The 16054-nt window shown below is 38.8% G+C and overlaps 1 protein-coding gene across 1 annotated transcript in view; it reads left to right on the forward strand.

Moving 5' to 3' along the window:
- The window catches only part of col4a1 (collagen, type IV, alpha 1), a 53732-nt gene extending 38890 nt beyond the window's left edge, over positions 1 to 14842 (forward strand). Inside the window, exons 34-52 of the mRNA XM_053626568.1 lie at positions 125 to 277; positions 391 to 489; positions 577 to 666; positions 2319 to 2458; positions 2618 to 2748; positions 4071 to 4147; positions 4381 to 4479; positions 6276 to 6326; positions 6766 to 6951; positions 7082 to 7215; positions 7304 to 7376; positions 7803 to 7874; positions 8028 to 8156; positions 8282 to 8380; positions 8476 to 8688; positions 8811 to 8988; positions 9089 to 9203; positions 9321 to 9493; positions 12556 to 14842. Of these exons, the coding sequence (XP_053482543.1) occupies positions 125 to 277; positions 391 to 489; positions 577 to 666; positions 2319 to 2458; positions 2618 to 2748; positions 4071 to 4147; positions 4381 to 4479; positions 6276 to 6326; positions 6766 to 6951; positions 7082 to 7215; positions 7304 to 7376; positions 7803 to 7874; positions 8028 to 8156; positions 8282 to 8380; positions 8476 to 8688; positions 8811 to 8988; positions 9089 to 9203; positions 9321 to 9493; positions 12556 to 12637 (2294 nt within the window). The 3' untranslated portion in view covers positions 12638 to 14842. The remainder of the gene's footprint in view (positions 1 to 124; positions 278 to 390; positions 490 to 576; positions 667 to 2318; positions 2459 to 2617; positions 2749 to 4070; positions 4148 to 4380; positions 4480 to 6275; positions 6327 to 6765; positions 6952 to 7081; positions 7216 to 7303; positions 7377 to 7802; positions 7875 to 8027; positions 8157 to 8281; positions 8381 to 8475; positions 8689 to 8810; positions 8989 to 9088; positions 9204 to 9320; positions 9494 to 12555) is intronic.
- Positions 14843 to 16054: the final 1212 nt, after the last annotated feature.

Consider the following 16054-nt stretch of genomic DNA (forward strand, 5'->3'; position numbering starts at 1 on the left):
CTGACATATTCAGACAGCCTTTTACTGATTCCTCAGCTCAATAATTTGCACAAAATTTAGCAAATTAAATTAAATAGTTTTTTTATTGGTTGTGCTATACTTAATATGATATTGACATTGGTAGGTGACCCTGGTCTGACTGGGCCTAGGGGAGAGTTTGGTGAACCAGGCCCTAAAGGAGAGAGAGGAGATCCTGGTATTCAAGGACCAGCTGGTAATATGACTGAAGTGGAAATGGAGCATATGAAAGGAGAGAAGGGAGACATCGGAGACAGAGGTACTGTAGGAGACTTGAATATCAACAATGAAGTCCTAGTGCCATGCTGCATCAGTACATATAAGTACATATGTAATTGGCAAGTAAATGAAGTACGTGATATCCATTTCTAGGGGATCCAGGCCCTACAGGACAGAAGGGGGTTTCTGGAGCACCTGGAGATCCTGGAATGCGTGGAAAGGATGGAATGCCTGGTACACCAGGAAAGCCAGGTAAAGTTCATGTCAGCAATATGTTAATATGCTCACCACAAGAGTGCAAGAAAATTATGTGACATTTTTAATATGTCTTCTGCTTAGGTGAGAAAGGTGATCCAGGACTTCCTGGACAACCAGGACCAGATGGACAGCCTGGATTAAAAGGCAGCATGGGAGAAATGGGATTGCCAGGTACAAATGAAGAAGCGCAATGCATAGTACCAAATATGGTGACTGGTGCAATGAATATGCTATATTTTAGCACTCTATTAGCCATAAACACAGATTGAGTAATTTTACTGTACTGAGTAATTGTTTGATCAGTGATTTATGATCTGGCTTTATCGTCTTGGTCAGTAAGACATGTAAAACAACCAATTCAAGTCAATGGCTTCAATTGAACAGTGGAATAGTGCAGAATTTAGTAAGGTTGTCACTATCAGTTATTTTGATAATCGATTAGTTGACCATTTCCTTAATAATCGAGAAGTCAATATATTATGGCACTTTAAAACCTACTTGTATAGACAATTGTTAATATCAGTGTTTTTTTCTAGATAAATGCTACATACAAATGCTACATAAATATACTAAATTTTACCCTAAAATTCTGAATTTTTTATGAAAATATATTCCACACAATTACTGTATTTTTCTAATGTGAAATGTATATGCATTTTTTCCCTGAACAAGCATACTACTCTGTAACATTACTGTTTCTAACAAAAAGTTACTATAAGGAAGACAAGGAAGATAAATAAATTAATCAAATTCAAAATCTCAGCTTAAAATAATGTTATTAAATAATTAGACTTGTTTTTGCTTAGATTTTTATAGTAATTAGTTCTGTTATTGCTAATTTAACAAAAACTATTAATGAAAACCCAGTGTAAGCTTTTATTATTATTATTATTATTATTATTATTATTATAAGAAGAAGAAGAATATAATAACATATGTTTGTTATTGTCAGAGGTGTTTAAGAAAAGGAAGAAGGGACTAGAGAGAATTAAGGCATGGCCATGAAAAAAAAAAGTTATGACAGGACTGAAAATAAGAGAACTAACACAAAAAGAGGGAAACTCTGTCTGTCTGTATGTGTGTATATATATGGCATCTCCTTTTCCTTTTATTGCATTGTAGCAGTGCCTACCCAATCCATAGCCAATCCACCTAGTGGAGTGGAGGTAGAGGACATGCCTCTGAGCATGGAGATTCCTGATTCGAAAGTGCACAAAACACACCAAACCATTCCTTAAACCAAAAAAAAAACCTCAAGTAAAAATCAAAGTTCTCATAGAAACATCTACTTGAGTAAGAAAGTATCTAATGAAACTATTACTATTACCTATTTAATAAATGTAATTCTGAGTATTTGCTATGAAACAAGATCTTGGTGGCCACTGAATATCTTTAAACTATCCCAATCTGGCAATCCCATTAACTGTTTTGTCCCTTGCTTCTCCCCCTAGCATGGGACAGCAGGATTCCTTCCCCAATGGACCTCTGTTAGTGCTTGTTGCAGTTACATTTTTGACAACTAGGTGTAATAATAACTCCCTGGAAGCTAAGTGGGGCGGGGAACCCCACAATTGCACAGCATCTAGAAAGGCAAGCAAATCAAAGGAATATCTGTCAAATAGCAACATTAAAAAAAAAAAAAGTTAGTCACTCTAAAGAGGTAATTACCATTTCAGTGGAATTCAAAATGTATTGAATTGTGAATGAGGTCTATGAAGATGAACACTTTTTTAAATGGCTGACATATATGGCGGGGTGCTGCCCCACATGCCCCTATGGACAAGCCACCACTAGTAGTGACCTGTTGTTATGTGGGTTTGCAGGAGAATCTGGGCCAAAAGGCACTAAAGGTATTGCTGGGCAGCCTGGTCATCAGGGGTTTAAGGGTGATCCAGGAGGAAAAGGTGAAAAGGGAGTGGCAGGTCTGCCAGGCATAGGAATTCCTGGCATCCCTGGTGAGAAGGTACATATTTATGTGCAGACATGGGGTGTTGGTCAAATGCATTACTTTTTAAAAGTTTTCAGAAAAGAAAGTCTGATTTAAAAATTATATGAAAAGTGGTAGCTCAGACCACTCTTTATGATGTTTGTGTTGTGTACACCCTGTATCCTATACATATAGGGTGAAATGGGCCCACCTGGTTTCCCTGGGGATGCTGGACAAAAGGGAGTGAAAGGTGCCATGGGAATCCCCGGTATACCTGGAACATCAGGGTCAAAAGGAGACATAGGCCCGACTGGTTACCCAGGCAAGTTCTATTTCTCTCTAATGTCTCACGTGCTAGTTAATATACTGTAGCTTAAAATAGATTGCTCGTGGTATAGTGGTGCAGTGGGTAGAAATCCCAGCTGCCTCACACCCAGAGATTCCCTGGTTCAAGTCAGATCAATGTTTCGCAAGCTTCCTATGTGCCAGTGTGGGATTCACAGATTAGTTATACAAAAAAATTGCCTCTAAACCCAGTGTTCCTGGGGTAGGCTCCAGATCCACCACAACCTAGGATAAAGCAGTTACTGAAAATGAATGCTAATAATCCTGCCTTGGTCTTTTTTTCTCTGCTTTCTGTCTTAAAAATAGACTATTTTATTATTCCCATGTGATCCTCCAGCCAAACACACATCACTTTGCACAATGAACCATACCATAACCTATCAGTAATGTCATCCATTGACACTCCTCAATATAGATCAAGATGGTGGTATAGTGTTGGTCACACCATGACGTTATGATAACAAAGCACGATGCTGTAGATGACCAATCAATGAGTATCTTCAAACCAATACCTAAAAATATTGCCCTGTTGTACAAGATTTGGCAACTTAAATCCTAAAGGTATGCCAATATTTATAAGGGGAAAGTTACACATATTCAAAGTCAGGTTACGGAGCTGCTTGAGTTGCTTTTCTCAGTGCACCATTCAGACTTTGCAAGTCACCTATTTGTGATTCACATCCCCAGGCGGTTGCCAGATTTTTGAGTAGAAGTTCAAGAGATGGAGTTTTTAAATAATGTCTAGACCACTGGCTTTAAACATAAGCATGCCTTTAAGTCCCAAAAAAATCAGGGATAGAAAATGTGGACTGAAAAAGGAAATATAATTTTTTTACCAAATGTAATTTGATTATATGAATTCAAAATGAAAAATTAAAAAACTAATATGAATTAGAAGATGACAAGCATTCAAATAAACATTTACTAGGAATATAGTATATTGTCAATATTTTGCCGCATGAATAGTCCTTGTTGTATTATCACATTAACCACAAACAATTTGGTTTAATTTAACAATATAATGATACTGTGGAAAAAAAATGGGCTTAGGTCCATGGTCAGAAACAAGTCTAAGCAAGACATACTTCTGTTTTAGGCAAACTCCATTCTGTGTTCACGACTATCATGTAACTTCTGAATAGTGCTTAAGTCTGTAGTTATGTCTGAGGTCTGAATATCGATATGTACCATTCCTGTTTTAATTCTTCATTATGTGCACTTAACTCAACATTGAATATGGCCCATTGAATGTACATTGCTGACTTTCATCAAATGCAGATATTTTTGCTTTCTGAACAGGTAGCCCTGGGGTACCAGGTGAAAAAGGAGCCCCTGGGTTACCTGGATTACCAGGGCAGCCTGGTCTTGAAGGACGGCCAGGTGGGTAAAAAGACCTTCTAACCATGGATAAATGCATAATAATGTTAAGTTGAAATGTTAAGCTTCTATTTGTACACTGCAACACTTACTTTATCGTGCAGTTATTTTGTTCATTATTCCAATGTATGTCTTTTCTGAGATTATGAAGGAAATAACACACTTTCCAAGAACAATTTTCTCCAGTTCTACAGACACAAAAATATATAATCCTGTTGAAACTTTTCTATGTCCAGGTGAACCTGGTCTGCAGGGTCCCCCAGGGCCACATGGACAGAAAGGAGAGTCAGGAACAGATGGAGTCCCTGGAGCCATTGGAGAGAGGGGTGAACCAGGTTGGTGAATAAACATTATTTTGACAAAGAAAACTGTAGTGGATATCTTGGAAATGGATAAATAACCATGCAATAGTTATGGAGTCTTGCATGCAAATGCAAATAAAGATGTGAGCATAACTATGTATATGAATGGTATACATATTGCAGTGATAGAAATAATGCTTAAAGAATTAGCTGCAAGATTAGTCTGTAAACTTTAAAGTAAACAGGCATGTATGTGTGTGTGTGTATATATATATATATATATATATATATATATATATATATATATATATATATATATATACACACACACACTGAAAAGAAATGTGTTGATTGTATGTAGGACTGCAACTAACGATTTTGATAATTGATTAATCTGTCGATTATTTCTTCGCTTAATAGATTAGTTGGATTAAAAGACCTATTTTTATTTTCTGTATTTTTTTTTCTTCGAAAAAAACATGTTATTTCACATTCTGCCCAATGTTGTCCTTCAAACTGTCACATAATTGAGTTAGGATGGATGCAATTGCAGGTTAAGACCTTTAATGAAGATTATAATATCCAGAGGGCAAGGCAAAAGACAAAAACAAAGACAGGCAGTGGTAAGGCGATCAGGCAAACAGGCTAGAGCAGGTAAGGCAGAAATCAAGCTCAAAGGAGTAAACAAAGTCATTTGGGAACAGGTGTCTCTGATTAGTCCTCAGGAGAAGGTGGCATGTCTTTGAGTAGTTTTGGGAGTTGTAGTCGTTGGCCATGTTTGTAGTTTGTGGTGCATTCTGGGAAATGGAGTCATGAGTTTGCCATGACATGACACAAACACTGTGCAAATTGAAGGCTATGAAAAAGGTATTAAATGTATCTATGTGGGCTATGCTATACATTGTGCAAAGGATTTTAAAAAATATGAACATATTTTGACAACAAAAAAAACCAACTGATTATCCACAAGCTTTAAAGCAGAAGTTAAATCACGATATTAAAAATGCTAAAAAAGAAAAACAAAAGCACAAACTAAGTGTAAGAGGTTGAATGTTCTGCAGTAACACACATTCATGCATTTGAACACAGTAACATATTACTTTAGTCTGTAAATGTATGATACTTCTTACATTTATATACATTTTTTTTTAAATAACATGCTTAATTACATGTTATAACCCCATTTCAGTTACTTCTCTCATAAAAACACAATTACTTTTGTTTCCAAATATAGCATCAAACAACATATTTGAACAAAAGGAATATTTTAGTCAGAGTTATTGAGCTTCCTTTCTATTGCATGCTGTTTGATTGATGCGTGGACTCACGCTTATTGAGTGAACTTTAACAGAGACTCACTCGCTGTCAGGACGAGCCTTTATGTAAAATGGAAGTACTGGTGTGAATTTCTAACATTTACAGATAAGGATATAAACTTAAAAATGTCATTTTTGCACCGAAGAAAACATGTCTAGAACACATTAAACATCACACGCATCTGTCGCAACATCTGACACGACAAGCCACGTTAATACACTTACGAGTTTGTTTGAAGCGCTTAATATTAACATTCTCGTGTTTTGGAAAAACTGGATCGGGGACTTTTCCCGCAACACTCTGTGACCTCCGCTGTTTCTCAGATGTGTTTTATTCATAGAAATGCGTTTTTCACCATTGTGAAGTGATGTCACTGACGGGGTTATCCACAGTGATGTCACAGACCCAACTAATCCATAATGAAATTCATTGTCGATTACTTTAATTATCAATTGTTATCGATTTTATAGATTAGTTGTTGCAGCATTAATTGTGTGATTTTTCTGCTTTAGGTTTACCTGGTAGAGGCTTTCCTGGAACCCCTGGGCAGGCAGGCACAAAAGGTCAGCTTCTGATCCACCCAAATGAATTGACATATGACATAATTTGTAAATTAAATTGGCATCATCTTGCATATATTCTATTCATAAAGTTTTTGCCTTTTTGTACACAAATGGAAAATACAGCGGTATTACAGTAACACATTAGGTTCACCCTTCCAGTGAAGTTTAGGGGTTTCTTCATACTGCTATTTATTATAACGTGGAGTAAAAAAAAACTCCATGGTTCAAAGCTCTTTTGGCACTCAGTACCTTTCAGATAGAACACCCATTAAAATTGGAAACTGCTTGTAGCCAAATCATCCAAATCTGTTACTATTACAACCATTTATAGCCTAAGAAAATTCAGCAAATACAACATACATTGGCAGCAAAAGGTCTCAGAATTAAGATATTGAGCTGTGCTTGCTTTTTCACCAGAAAACTCCTCTTCCATCCTTAGGTGAAAAAGGCAACCCAGGTCCCCCTGGCATGTCTGGAAGCCCTGGTGTTCCTGGAAGCAAAGGAGAGAAAGGCTTGCCAGGATATGTAGGTAGTCAGGGTCGAACTGGTGAAAGAGGACTACCCGGACCATCAATGGAGGGGCCTAAAGGGGATAAAGGAGTTCAGGGAGAGCCTGGAGAGCCAGGTAAACCTCTTCTGCTATAATATGGCTTATAGACACTGTTATAGTGAGTAGTGTATAGTGTACAATATAGTGGATGAATTAAATCTAGTGGATAGTGTAATTTATTGGTTTTTCCATATCACAATTATAGGGCAAACTGGTGCTCCAGGTCCAGCAGGTGTTCCAGGTAGTTCTGGTGCTAAAGGAGAGAAAGGAGATAAAGGTTTCCCAGGCACACAGGGTATTCAGGGTTTGAAAGGCGATAAAGGCCTCACTGGTCAAACTGTAAGTTAAACTGAGTGCAAAAGGAATATAAGACAAGATCAAGAAGATCAACGACATATTTCATAATTGTGTTTTACATGTGATTCAGGGTGAACCTGGCTTTCCAGGCTATAAAGGACTAAAGGGTGAAATGGGAGCTCCGGGCCTTCCTGGCTTCCAAGGTGAGAGCCATATTGAAAGTTGAATTAGACATGTATAATAACAAATAACTAATGTGTACAGTATATTGTTACATGTTGTACATGGCAATTCTGCAATAGAAAACAGAAGGGAAAATAGACTGCACATATTCTGCTGTGTTTTGTGCTGGACAATGACGGTACAGTGGGATTTAGCAGTTCAGACAAGCAGAAAAATTGGCATGCATATTAAAAAAAAAAAAAAATATATATATATATATATATATATATATATATATATATATATATATATATATATATATACTTAAGGAAATGTCTACACAAGGTGTTGGATTCTCATGTGCATGACTGTTCTTTCTTGTTGCTCATTTTGTATCAACTGTGTCATTATGTATTGCTAATTAGAAATAAACTGTATATGATTGCATTGCAACATGCTTTTCTCAGGATTAAAGGGTGAGACTGGACTGACTGGTTTCAAAGGAGAGCTTGGTGACAGAGGATTTCCAGGCACTAAAGGTGTGTAGAATAATATTATTTTAATCTGTGAATGCTTTTGGGTTACTACTGAATGATGTAAGTACATACTCTAGTATGTACACATTTGGCAGTTGACATTTTTTTTCAAGTCGGTCTTATAAATAATTTCTTTCATGACATCTAATATTCCAGGTAATGACGGCCCTCCCGGACCTCCTGGAATCAATACCTTTATAAAAGGAGACATTGGTTTGCCAGGACCAGTGGGTCCCCAAGGTTTACCAGGGTTGCCAGGGTATCCTGGACCAAAAGGACAGCAAGGTAAATGATCTTGATCTATGCAAACAGTACTTCAGTAAACCATATTGTATATTACTTACTTATGAGGTGTGTATCTGTCTTTTGACCTCTCAGTCTCCCTTTCTCTCATTCTCTTACCTATTCAGGATTGATTGGTATGCAGGGTATTAAAGGAGAGGATGGGGCACCAGGATACAATGGGTTTCCTGGAGCTAAAGGAGAACCTGGGCATACTGGACCTTCTGGTATAATGAGCTTGCATCCTCATATAATTTGGCAATTTTGTGCAATTTTTTCACACTCTCCCACTTTCCTTTGCATTTTGCTCTGCTTACTTTAGGACCCAGAGGATATCCAGGCCCCCCAGGTCCTGATGGTGTCCCAGGTCAGGTTGGTCCTCCTGGACCCTCCTCTATGGACCATGGCTTCCTAGTGACTCGGCACAGTCAATCCATTGAAGTGCCCCTGTGTCCACAAGGCACCACTCCAATCTATGAGGGGTACTCTCTCCTGTATGTGCAGGGAAATGAGCGATCTCATGGCCAAGACCTGGGTCAGTGTTGCACATACATTCCCACTTGAATGAAGCAAATTGGGGACCTGCCAAATAAATAGGAAACTAAATAATTTGATATTTTTCCAAATGAATAATCAATTGCTTGTTTTTCTTCACAGGTACGGCTGGTAGCTGCTTGAGGAAGTTCAGCCCCATGCCATTCCTCTTCTGCAACATCAACAATGTGTGTAACTTTGCCTCTCGTAATGACTATTCCTACTGGCTCACATCTCCTGAGCCCATGCCTATGAGCATGGCTCCTATCACTGGCGAAAGCATCAAACCTTTCATCAGCAGGTCAGTGTGTTTGTGTGTCCATGTCGGAGAGTGTGCAACTGAATGTCTTGGTGTATCTAGCTGCAGTGATGTGTGTATGTGTGTGTGTGTCCTGTAATAGATGTGCAGTGTGTGAGGCTCCTGCCATGGTGATTGCTGTGCACAGTCAGACTGTAGCCATCCCACCCTGTCCTCAAGGCTGGTTATCTCTGTGGATTGGTTATTCCTTTGTCATGGTGAGAGAAAACAGCAAACAATGTGTCAATTTTGGATTATGAATTTATACATGTTGTAATTGAGCTCTGAACAACCAAGTGCTGATCGATGTGCCATGCTTTCTGTCTCTGTTTCAGCACACCAGTGCAGGGGCTGAGGGCTCTGGTCAGGCTCTGGCCTCTCCTGGCTCCTGTCTGGAGGAGTTCCGCTCGGCTCCCTTCATCGAGTGTCATGGCCGTGGCACCTGCAACTACTATGCTAACTCCTACAGCTTCTGGTTGGCCACCATCGAGGATAGTGAGATGTTTAGGTAGATATTAGCAAATTCTAATATTCTTCCACTCTTAATATATGCATATAGGAGCGGCTGTGGCTCAGGTGGTAGAGCGGGTTGTCCACTAATCGTAGGGTTGGCGGTTCGAGTCCCAGCCCCCGTGACTCCTCATGCCAAATAATCCTTGGGCAAGACGCTGAACCCCAAGTTGCTCCTGATGGCAAGCTAGCACCTTGCATGGAAGTAAATGGGTGATTGAGAACCAGTGTGAAGTGCTTTGTAGAACCACTAAGGTTAAAAAAGCGCTATATAAGTGCAGACCATTTACCATTTCCATATGCAGGAAAGGAAAGCTATCTACTTTCAGCTCTTTAATTTGGTTTTCCATAATTGTGTAGAACTACGCCTTCTTTATGGATGCAGTTTATTCCAGAATAGATCCATATTTGGCCCTAATATCTTAAGTAAGTCAGAATTGTTATTATAATTAAACCTCAGGGAATTCAGGATGAAAGCAAATGTATTTTTTTAGTCACTAGAGGGTAGCAGAACACTTGTTTATGCAAATATTCCATCTGTAGAGGTCTTGAACAGAAACATTTTGTTTGCCTGGTACCTGCACTTCCGTGGTTCAGTGCTTACATCAAATGACTTAGGTTATTAAAGCCCTTCCTGAAGCCACTCATGATGCAATACAATGTGATTATCATAATAAAATTTAAACACTGGTAGTGTTTATGTGGACATCATGAGAGAAGAGTGTCATTGTGGGCTAAACGCATGAATTCATCCAAAGTAATTGTCTCAAAACTTTGGAACCCCTTGGAATGTATGTTGTGTTTTGACAACAGCTATTACATCAACTCATGTCAAACACATTGATCAACTATCAATCATTAAGTACCATTGTACAGTGAGGGAAAAAAGTATTTGATCCCCTGCTGATTTTGTACGTTTGCCCACTGACAAAGAAATGATCAATCTATAATTTTAATGGTAGTTGTATTTGAACAGTGAGAGACAGAATAACAACAAAAAAATCCAGAAAAACGCATGTCAAAAATTTTATAAATTAATTTGCATTTTAATGAGGGAAAAAAGTATTTGACCCCCTCTCAATCAGAAAGATTTCTGGCTCCCAGGTGTCTTTTATACAGGTAACGAGCTGAGATTAGGAGCACACTCTTAAAAGGAGTGCTCCTAATATCAGTTTGTTACCTGTATAAAAGACACCTGTCCACAGAAGCAATCAATCAGTCATATTCCAAACTCTCCACCATGGCCAAGACCAAAGAGCTCTCCAAGGATGTCAGGGACAAGACTGTAGACCTACACAAGTCTGGAATGGGCTACAAGACCATTGCCAAGCATACTGGTGAGAAGGGGACAACAGTTGGTGCGATTATTCGCAAATGGAAGAAGCACAAAAGAACTGTCAATCTCCCTCGGCCTGGGGCTCCATGCAAGATCTCACCTCGTGGAGTTGCATTGATCATGAGAACAGTGAGGAATCAGCCCAGAACTACACGGGAGGATCTTGTCAATGATCTCAAGGCAGCTGGGACCATAGTCACCAAGAAAACAATTGGTAACACACTACGCCGTGAAGGACTGAAATCCTGCAGCGCGCGCAAGGTCCGCTGCTCAAGAAAACACATATACATGCCCGTCTGAAGTTTGCCAATGAACATCTGAATGATTCTGAGGACAACTGGGTGAAAGCGTTGAGGTCAGATGAGACCAAAATGGAGCTCTTTGGCATCAACTCAACTCGCCGTGTTTGGAGGAGGAGGAATGCTGCCTATGACCCCTGGAACACCATCCCCACCATCAAACATGGAGGTGGAAACATTATGCTTTGGGGTTTTTTTTCTGCTAAGGGGACAGGACAACTTCACCGCATCAAAGGGACGATGGACGGGGCCATGTACCGTCAAATCTTGGGTGAAAACCTCCTTCCCTCAGCCAGGGCATTGAAAATGGGTCGTGGATGGATATTCCAGCATGACGATGACCCAAAACACACGGCCAAGGCAACAAAGGAGTGGCTCGGGAAGAAGCACATTAAGGTTCTGGAGTGACCTAGGCAGTCTCCAGACCTTAATCCCATAGAAAATCTGTGGAGAGAGCTGAAAGTTCGAGTTGCCAAACGTCAGCCTCGAAACATTAATGATTTGGAGAAGATCTGCAAAGACGAGTGGGACAAAATCCCTCCTGAGATGTGTGCAAACCTGGTGGCCAACTACAAGAAACGTCTGACCTCTGTGATTGCCAACAAGGGTTTTTAAACCAAGTACTAAGTCATGTTTTGCAGAGGGGTCAAATACTTATTTCCCTCATTAAAATGCAAATCAATTTATAACATTTTTGATGTGCGTTTTTCTGGATTTTTTTGTTGTTATTCTGTCTCTCACTGTTCAAATAAATCTACCATTAAAGTTATAGACTGATCATTTCTTTGTCAGTGGGTAAACATACAAAATCAGCAGGGGATCAAATACTTTTTTCCCTCACTGTATGTATGTTTGTAAACTTCCACCTGATGGTTATACCTTCATGCCAACAAGGTTTGGTATATACAGTGAGCACAAAGACATTTAAAACTGTAATGTTAATGGGACAGCTAGATTTTTTATTAGAAGAGGGAAAGATCCAGACCTTTAGATGACACTGAAAAGATGACTGTTGTGGTTGAATACATCAAACTTAATATAGGTTTAAAAGGATGAATAGTTGGGATCCAAATCATGGTAGACCAGGACAGGCTTAAAAAGGACCAACATCTTTTAATATGTAATTTCAGTCTGGCCAGTCTGTCCAGTCTGTCATGGATAATGATCTATAGTCATTTTCTGCTTACTGGGTATGTTGTCATAAGAACTCTAAAAGATTCTGACACTTATTTGCTATCTCTTACTTGGAAAATATGTATATCAGAGTGACTTCCTCCAAAACTGGCACATTTCTAATTGTCTCCCAATCTAATCTAATATTATCTAGATTATAATCTAATATTAGCTATCTGTCTGGCTGCATTGCTGTGTTTTTAGATCATTCAAGCTTAAATTCCCTTGATTAATTTCCATATCTCTTTGCAGCAAACCTGTCCCCACCACACTAAAGGCTGGGAATCTGCGAACTCACATCAGTAGATGTCAAGTGTGCATGAAGAGGACTTAACCTGGTCACACTCCTTCTGCATTTGGCTTTTAGTTTCCAGTTTTACATAAGAAAAACAGCATGGTGCTACGTCAGAGAGAGAAAGGAGATGGACTTAGAAAATGTTCTTTCAGACATAAGAATGCTGATCGAAACGAAATAAGAAGGTCCAGAGTGATGGGACCCCAAAACCTGGTGCTTCTGCTCCATATAGAACACTACATTAATATCCTCATTGTCTTTCCTAAATAAATGACACCTGTTTGCAATTGCACTGAATACATCCATTAGTAAACAGGCTGCCATTTTGAAAAGTCTTCTGAATCATGTTTTAATGAATACAGCTATTCTCTTGGTTCAAATGCTAAGTACTGTTTTGCCCAGTTTACTTAACAGCACTAAAAATAAGTATCCTGTTATCCCATTTTTCCGCTCAGTTTTCCATTATCATATACTAACCTTCACAGATTTGGGTTTTCTTTCTAGTAATACACCATAAGTTATGCCTGTCCTTTATGTAGTCTGGCAGCCAGGATGTACTTTGAGCTCTGTTGTAAATATGCAGCTTTCTTTAATAATTAACATCTTGTCAACATAATCTCTTCAGGTAAATGCATTTAATTTTGTCAGTTATTTATGAAAGCTATAAGAGTATAATGAGACCAAGGGCACATTTTGTATATGGCCATTTCCACTTTATTGACCAAGTCACAATATAATCAGCAATTTGGTTAAGGCACATAATGGTGAATTGTACAGGGTGTCTCAAAAGTCTCCACACGTAGGGGACCATGTACCTTCGTCAGTGGATGTTCGTGGATGTCCACGTCTCGGTTGGTCCGTAACACTTCCAGTCTTTTTGGATTCCTGAAGAAGTTTGGCAGCAGTGTCCTGTGAGATGTGCTCGCCATGTTTCCTGTTTAAGTTCATCGCAACTTTGCGACAGCTTCCCGATCCAGCCATGAGAACGATTTCAATATGTTTTTCTCTTGTCAAAGACATTCTTAAAGGCTATCTGGAACAAAAATCATGTAAAAAAAAGACATTTTGCTAAAATGTGTTAATTTCCCCTATTTATGGAGACTTTTGGGACACCATGTAGTATTTAGCACTATATGCTTTAGTAGGCATATATCTGTGTATAGCTTTGAAGTGTGTGATTATTATTTCAGTGCCAGGGAGTGCAGTGGGGGAATACATGTTTACCTCGACAAGTAATATCAGCAAATACAAACAGTGTGCACTGTGTGTGTATGTTTGTGTGTGTGCACATTTTGCCATCCCTCAGTAATCATCCCTCCCTATTTAGAGGACATTTTCACAATTTCTCTGATAAGGTCTCAGTCGTACACATAGCAGTGTATCTCAATGGTGTGAGTCCGTTGAAGACACCTAGTGTCTTGAGCAATTGTGACTAGGTGCATTTTTAAAGCCAGCTTTAAGAGTTATGCTATGGAGGTGATATCAATAAAAACTGACTAAAGTTGCCATGTTCCTTTCATCTATTTGCAACACTAACACAGCTTGGCATGTGTTATCCGTAAATGACCCAAACATTTTGTTTGCTCATGCTGTTCAGGAAACTAGATTGTTTATCTTGCTAGACTCCATATGTCTCAAATTCCTTTTTGCTGTCTTAAGTGGTTATTGAATGCTAGACCAAAGAATATGCACATATGCACATACCTAGTTTTACACTGAATATACTTGACTTGACAAGTGTTATATTTTTCATGATCCCCTATAAATTCCACAAGGAATACTGTATATTCAGTTAAAACTATGCCACTGTTTCAGCCAAAGCTGACCATCTTATATACATGTATTCTAAATTTCTTTTTAATGAATTTGAGGTTGTCAATCCTTAAAATTACAAGAGTGTTTCCTCTAGCGTTTCTTCATTAGTTTTAAAAGGATTTACTCAAGAGTGCCATTACAATGTTTGTCCTGGTTTATCTCACACCAACTGATTGTATTCTTTCATGTAATTTCATTGATCCCACTTACAAGATGTTGTGGGGTTTTTTTTCTTTTTTCTGTGCTGGTGTTGTCTTACCTGTGAATGTTCAGTTGCAGTATGAAAAGCACTTGCTCACCATTTTGATTCATGGAAGAATGCAGAGATGGATGGGATTTTCAAACACAGCTTCTTTTTCTCCCCAAATTAGTTCACTTTGTTTCTTTCTGCCTTCTGTATTGAAAACATACAATAAATCAGTTCGTCTATTTGCGCTGTCTATTATTTTCAGAAAGGCAATTTGCAACATATGTCAGTAAAATATAGATCATATATTGGATGTTGAGTTGGGATGACTAAGCAGTGGGAAGTGTGAGAGGTTGGGACGACTAAGGGAGGTTGGGATTTGGCGAGTAAATCTGGATATAGAATGACGAAGTCTTACAACCTTGATCAGAAGTTGTAGGTGCTATCATAATTGTAAGGTCCCCTTTAGATGCTCTATTTCACCATAGGCTTACAAAAAAGACCACATACTATACTGTATGTGGGCTGACTGGTGTAGTATGGTACTTGGATGATGTCAGTGTATTTGCAGAGATGAAACCAGAGCTGGGAAAGAAACTTTGAAAAGTCATTGAAAGTCTCAAAGAAAGAGGACTCGAACTGAACACATGACAAATGCGTGTTTTGTGTACAACAAGTAGAAGTCTTGGGTCACTCAGTCACAGCTGAAGGAATCAAACCAGATCCTCATAACATACTGTCAGTTTCCAGAGTCCAGAGCAGAAAATGTAGGACAGTTGAGAGCAGTACAGATGACTTTTAAGTCTTATTTGCTCCACAACACTACAGTACATAAAATAATAATAGTGCATTGTGTATTCTGTGTCAAAACATACTGGGGAAATAAACTTGTATGTTAACGCCAGTGCTACCTGACAAAATCTAATTCTGAGCAGAAAACTGCTTACCAGTCAACCATGTCAATGCTTCATTAGAGAAATTATTGAAGTATAAAAAATGAGCTGTATAGAAGTTTCACCTTGAGCCTATTTTCTATTTGATTGCTGCTGTTTAATTGAAAGCAGGCAATACTAATAAAAAGCCTAATCATGCAACACAACTTTGCAGGATTTCTATAAAAGAGAAAATGTTCTAGAATAAAAGATTCCTAATTTCGCACAACACTTTTGTTGTTTATGGCTATGTTTTATGTTATGCTATGTTTAATTTTTTTTCAATGTTGAAATACTAGTTGATGCACTTCCATTTTTGCATTTTGTTCTGTAGGGGACAGTTGAAATACTCCTGGGTGCACGGTGGCTTAGTGGTTAGCATTTGCCTCACACCTCCAGGGTCCCGGGTTCAATCCCCGCGGGGGCCATGTGTGTGGAGTTTGCATGTTCTCCCTGTGCTGCGGGGGTTTCCTCCAGGTACTCTGGTTTTCTCCCCCACTCTAAAGACATGCATGGTAGGCT

Source organism: Ictalurus furcatus, chromosome 6, assembly GCF_023375685.1.
Source record: "Ictalurus furcatus strain D&B chromosome 6, Billie_1.0, whole genome shotgun sequence".
NCBI classification, from domain to species: domain Eukaryota; kingdom Metazoa; phylum Chordata; class Actinopteri; order Siluriformes; family Ictaluridae; genus Ictalurus; species Ictalurus furcatus.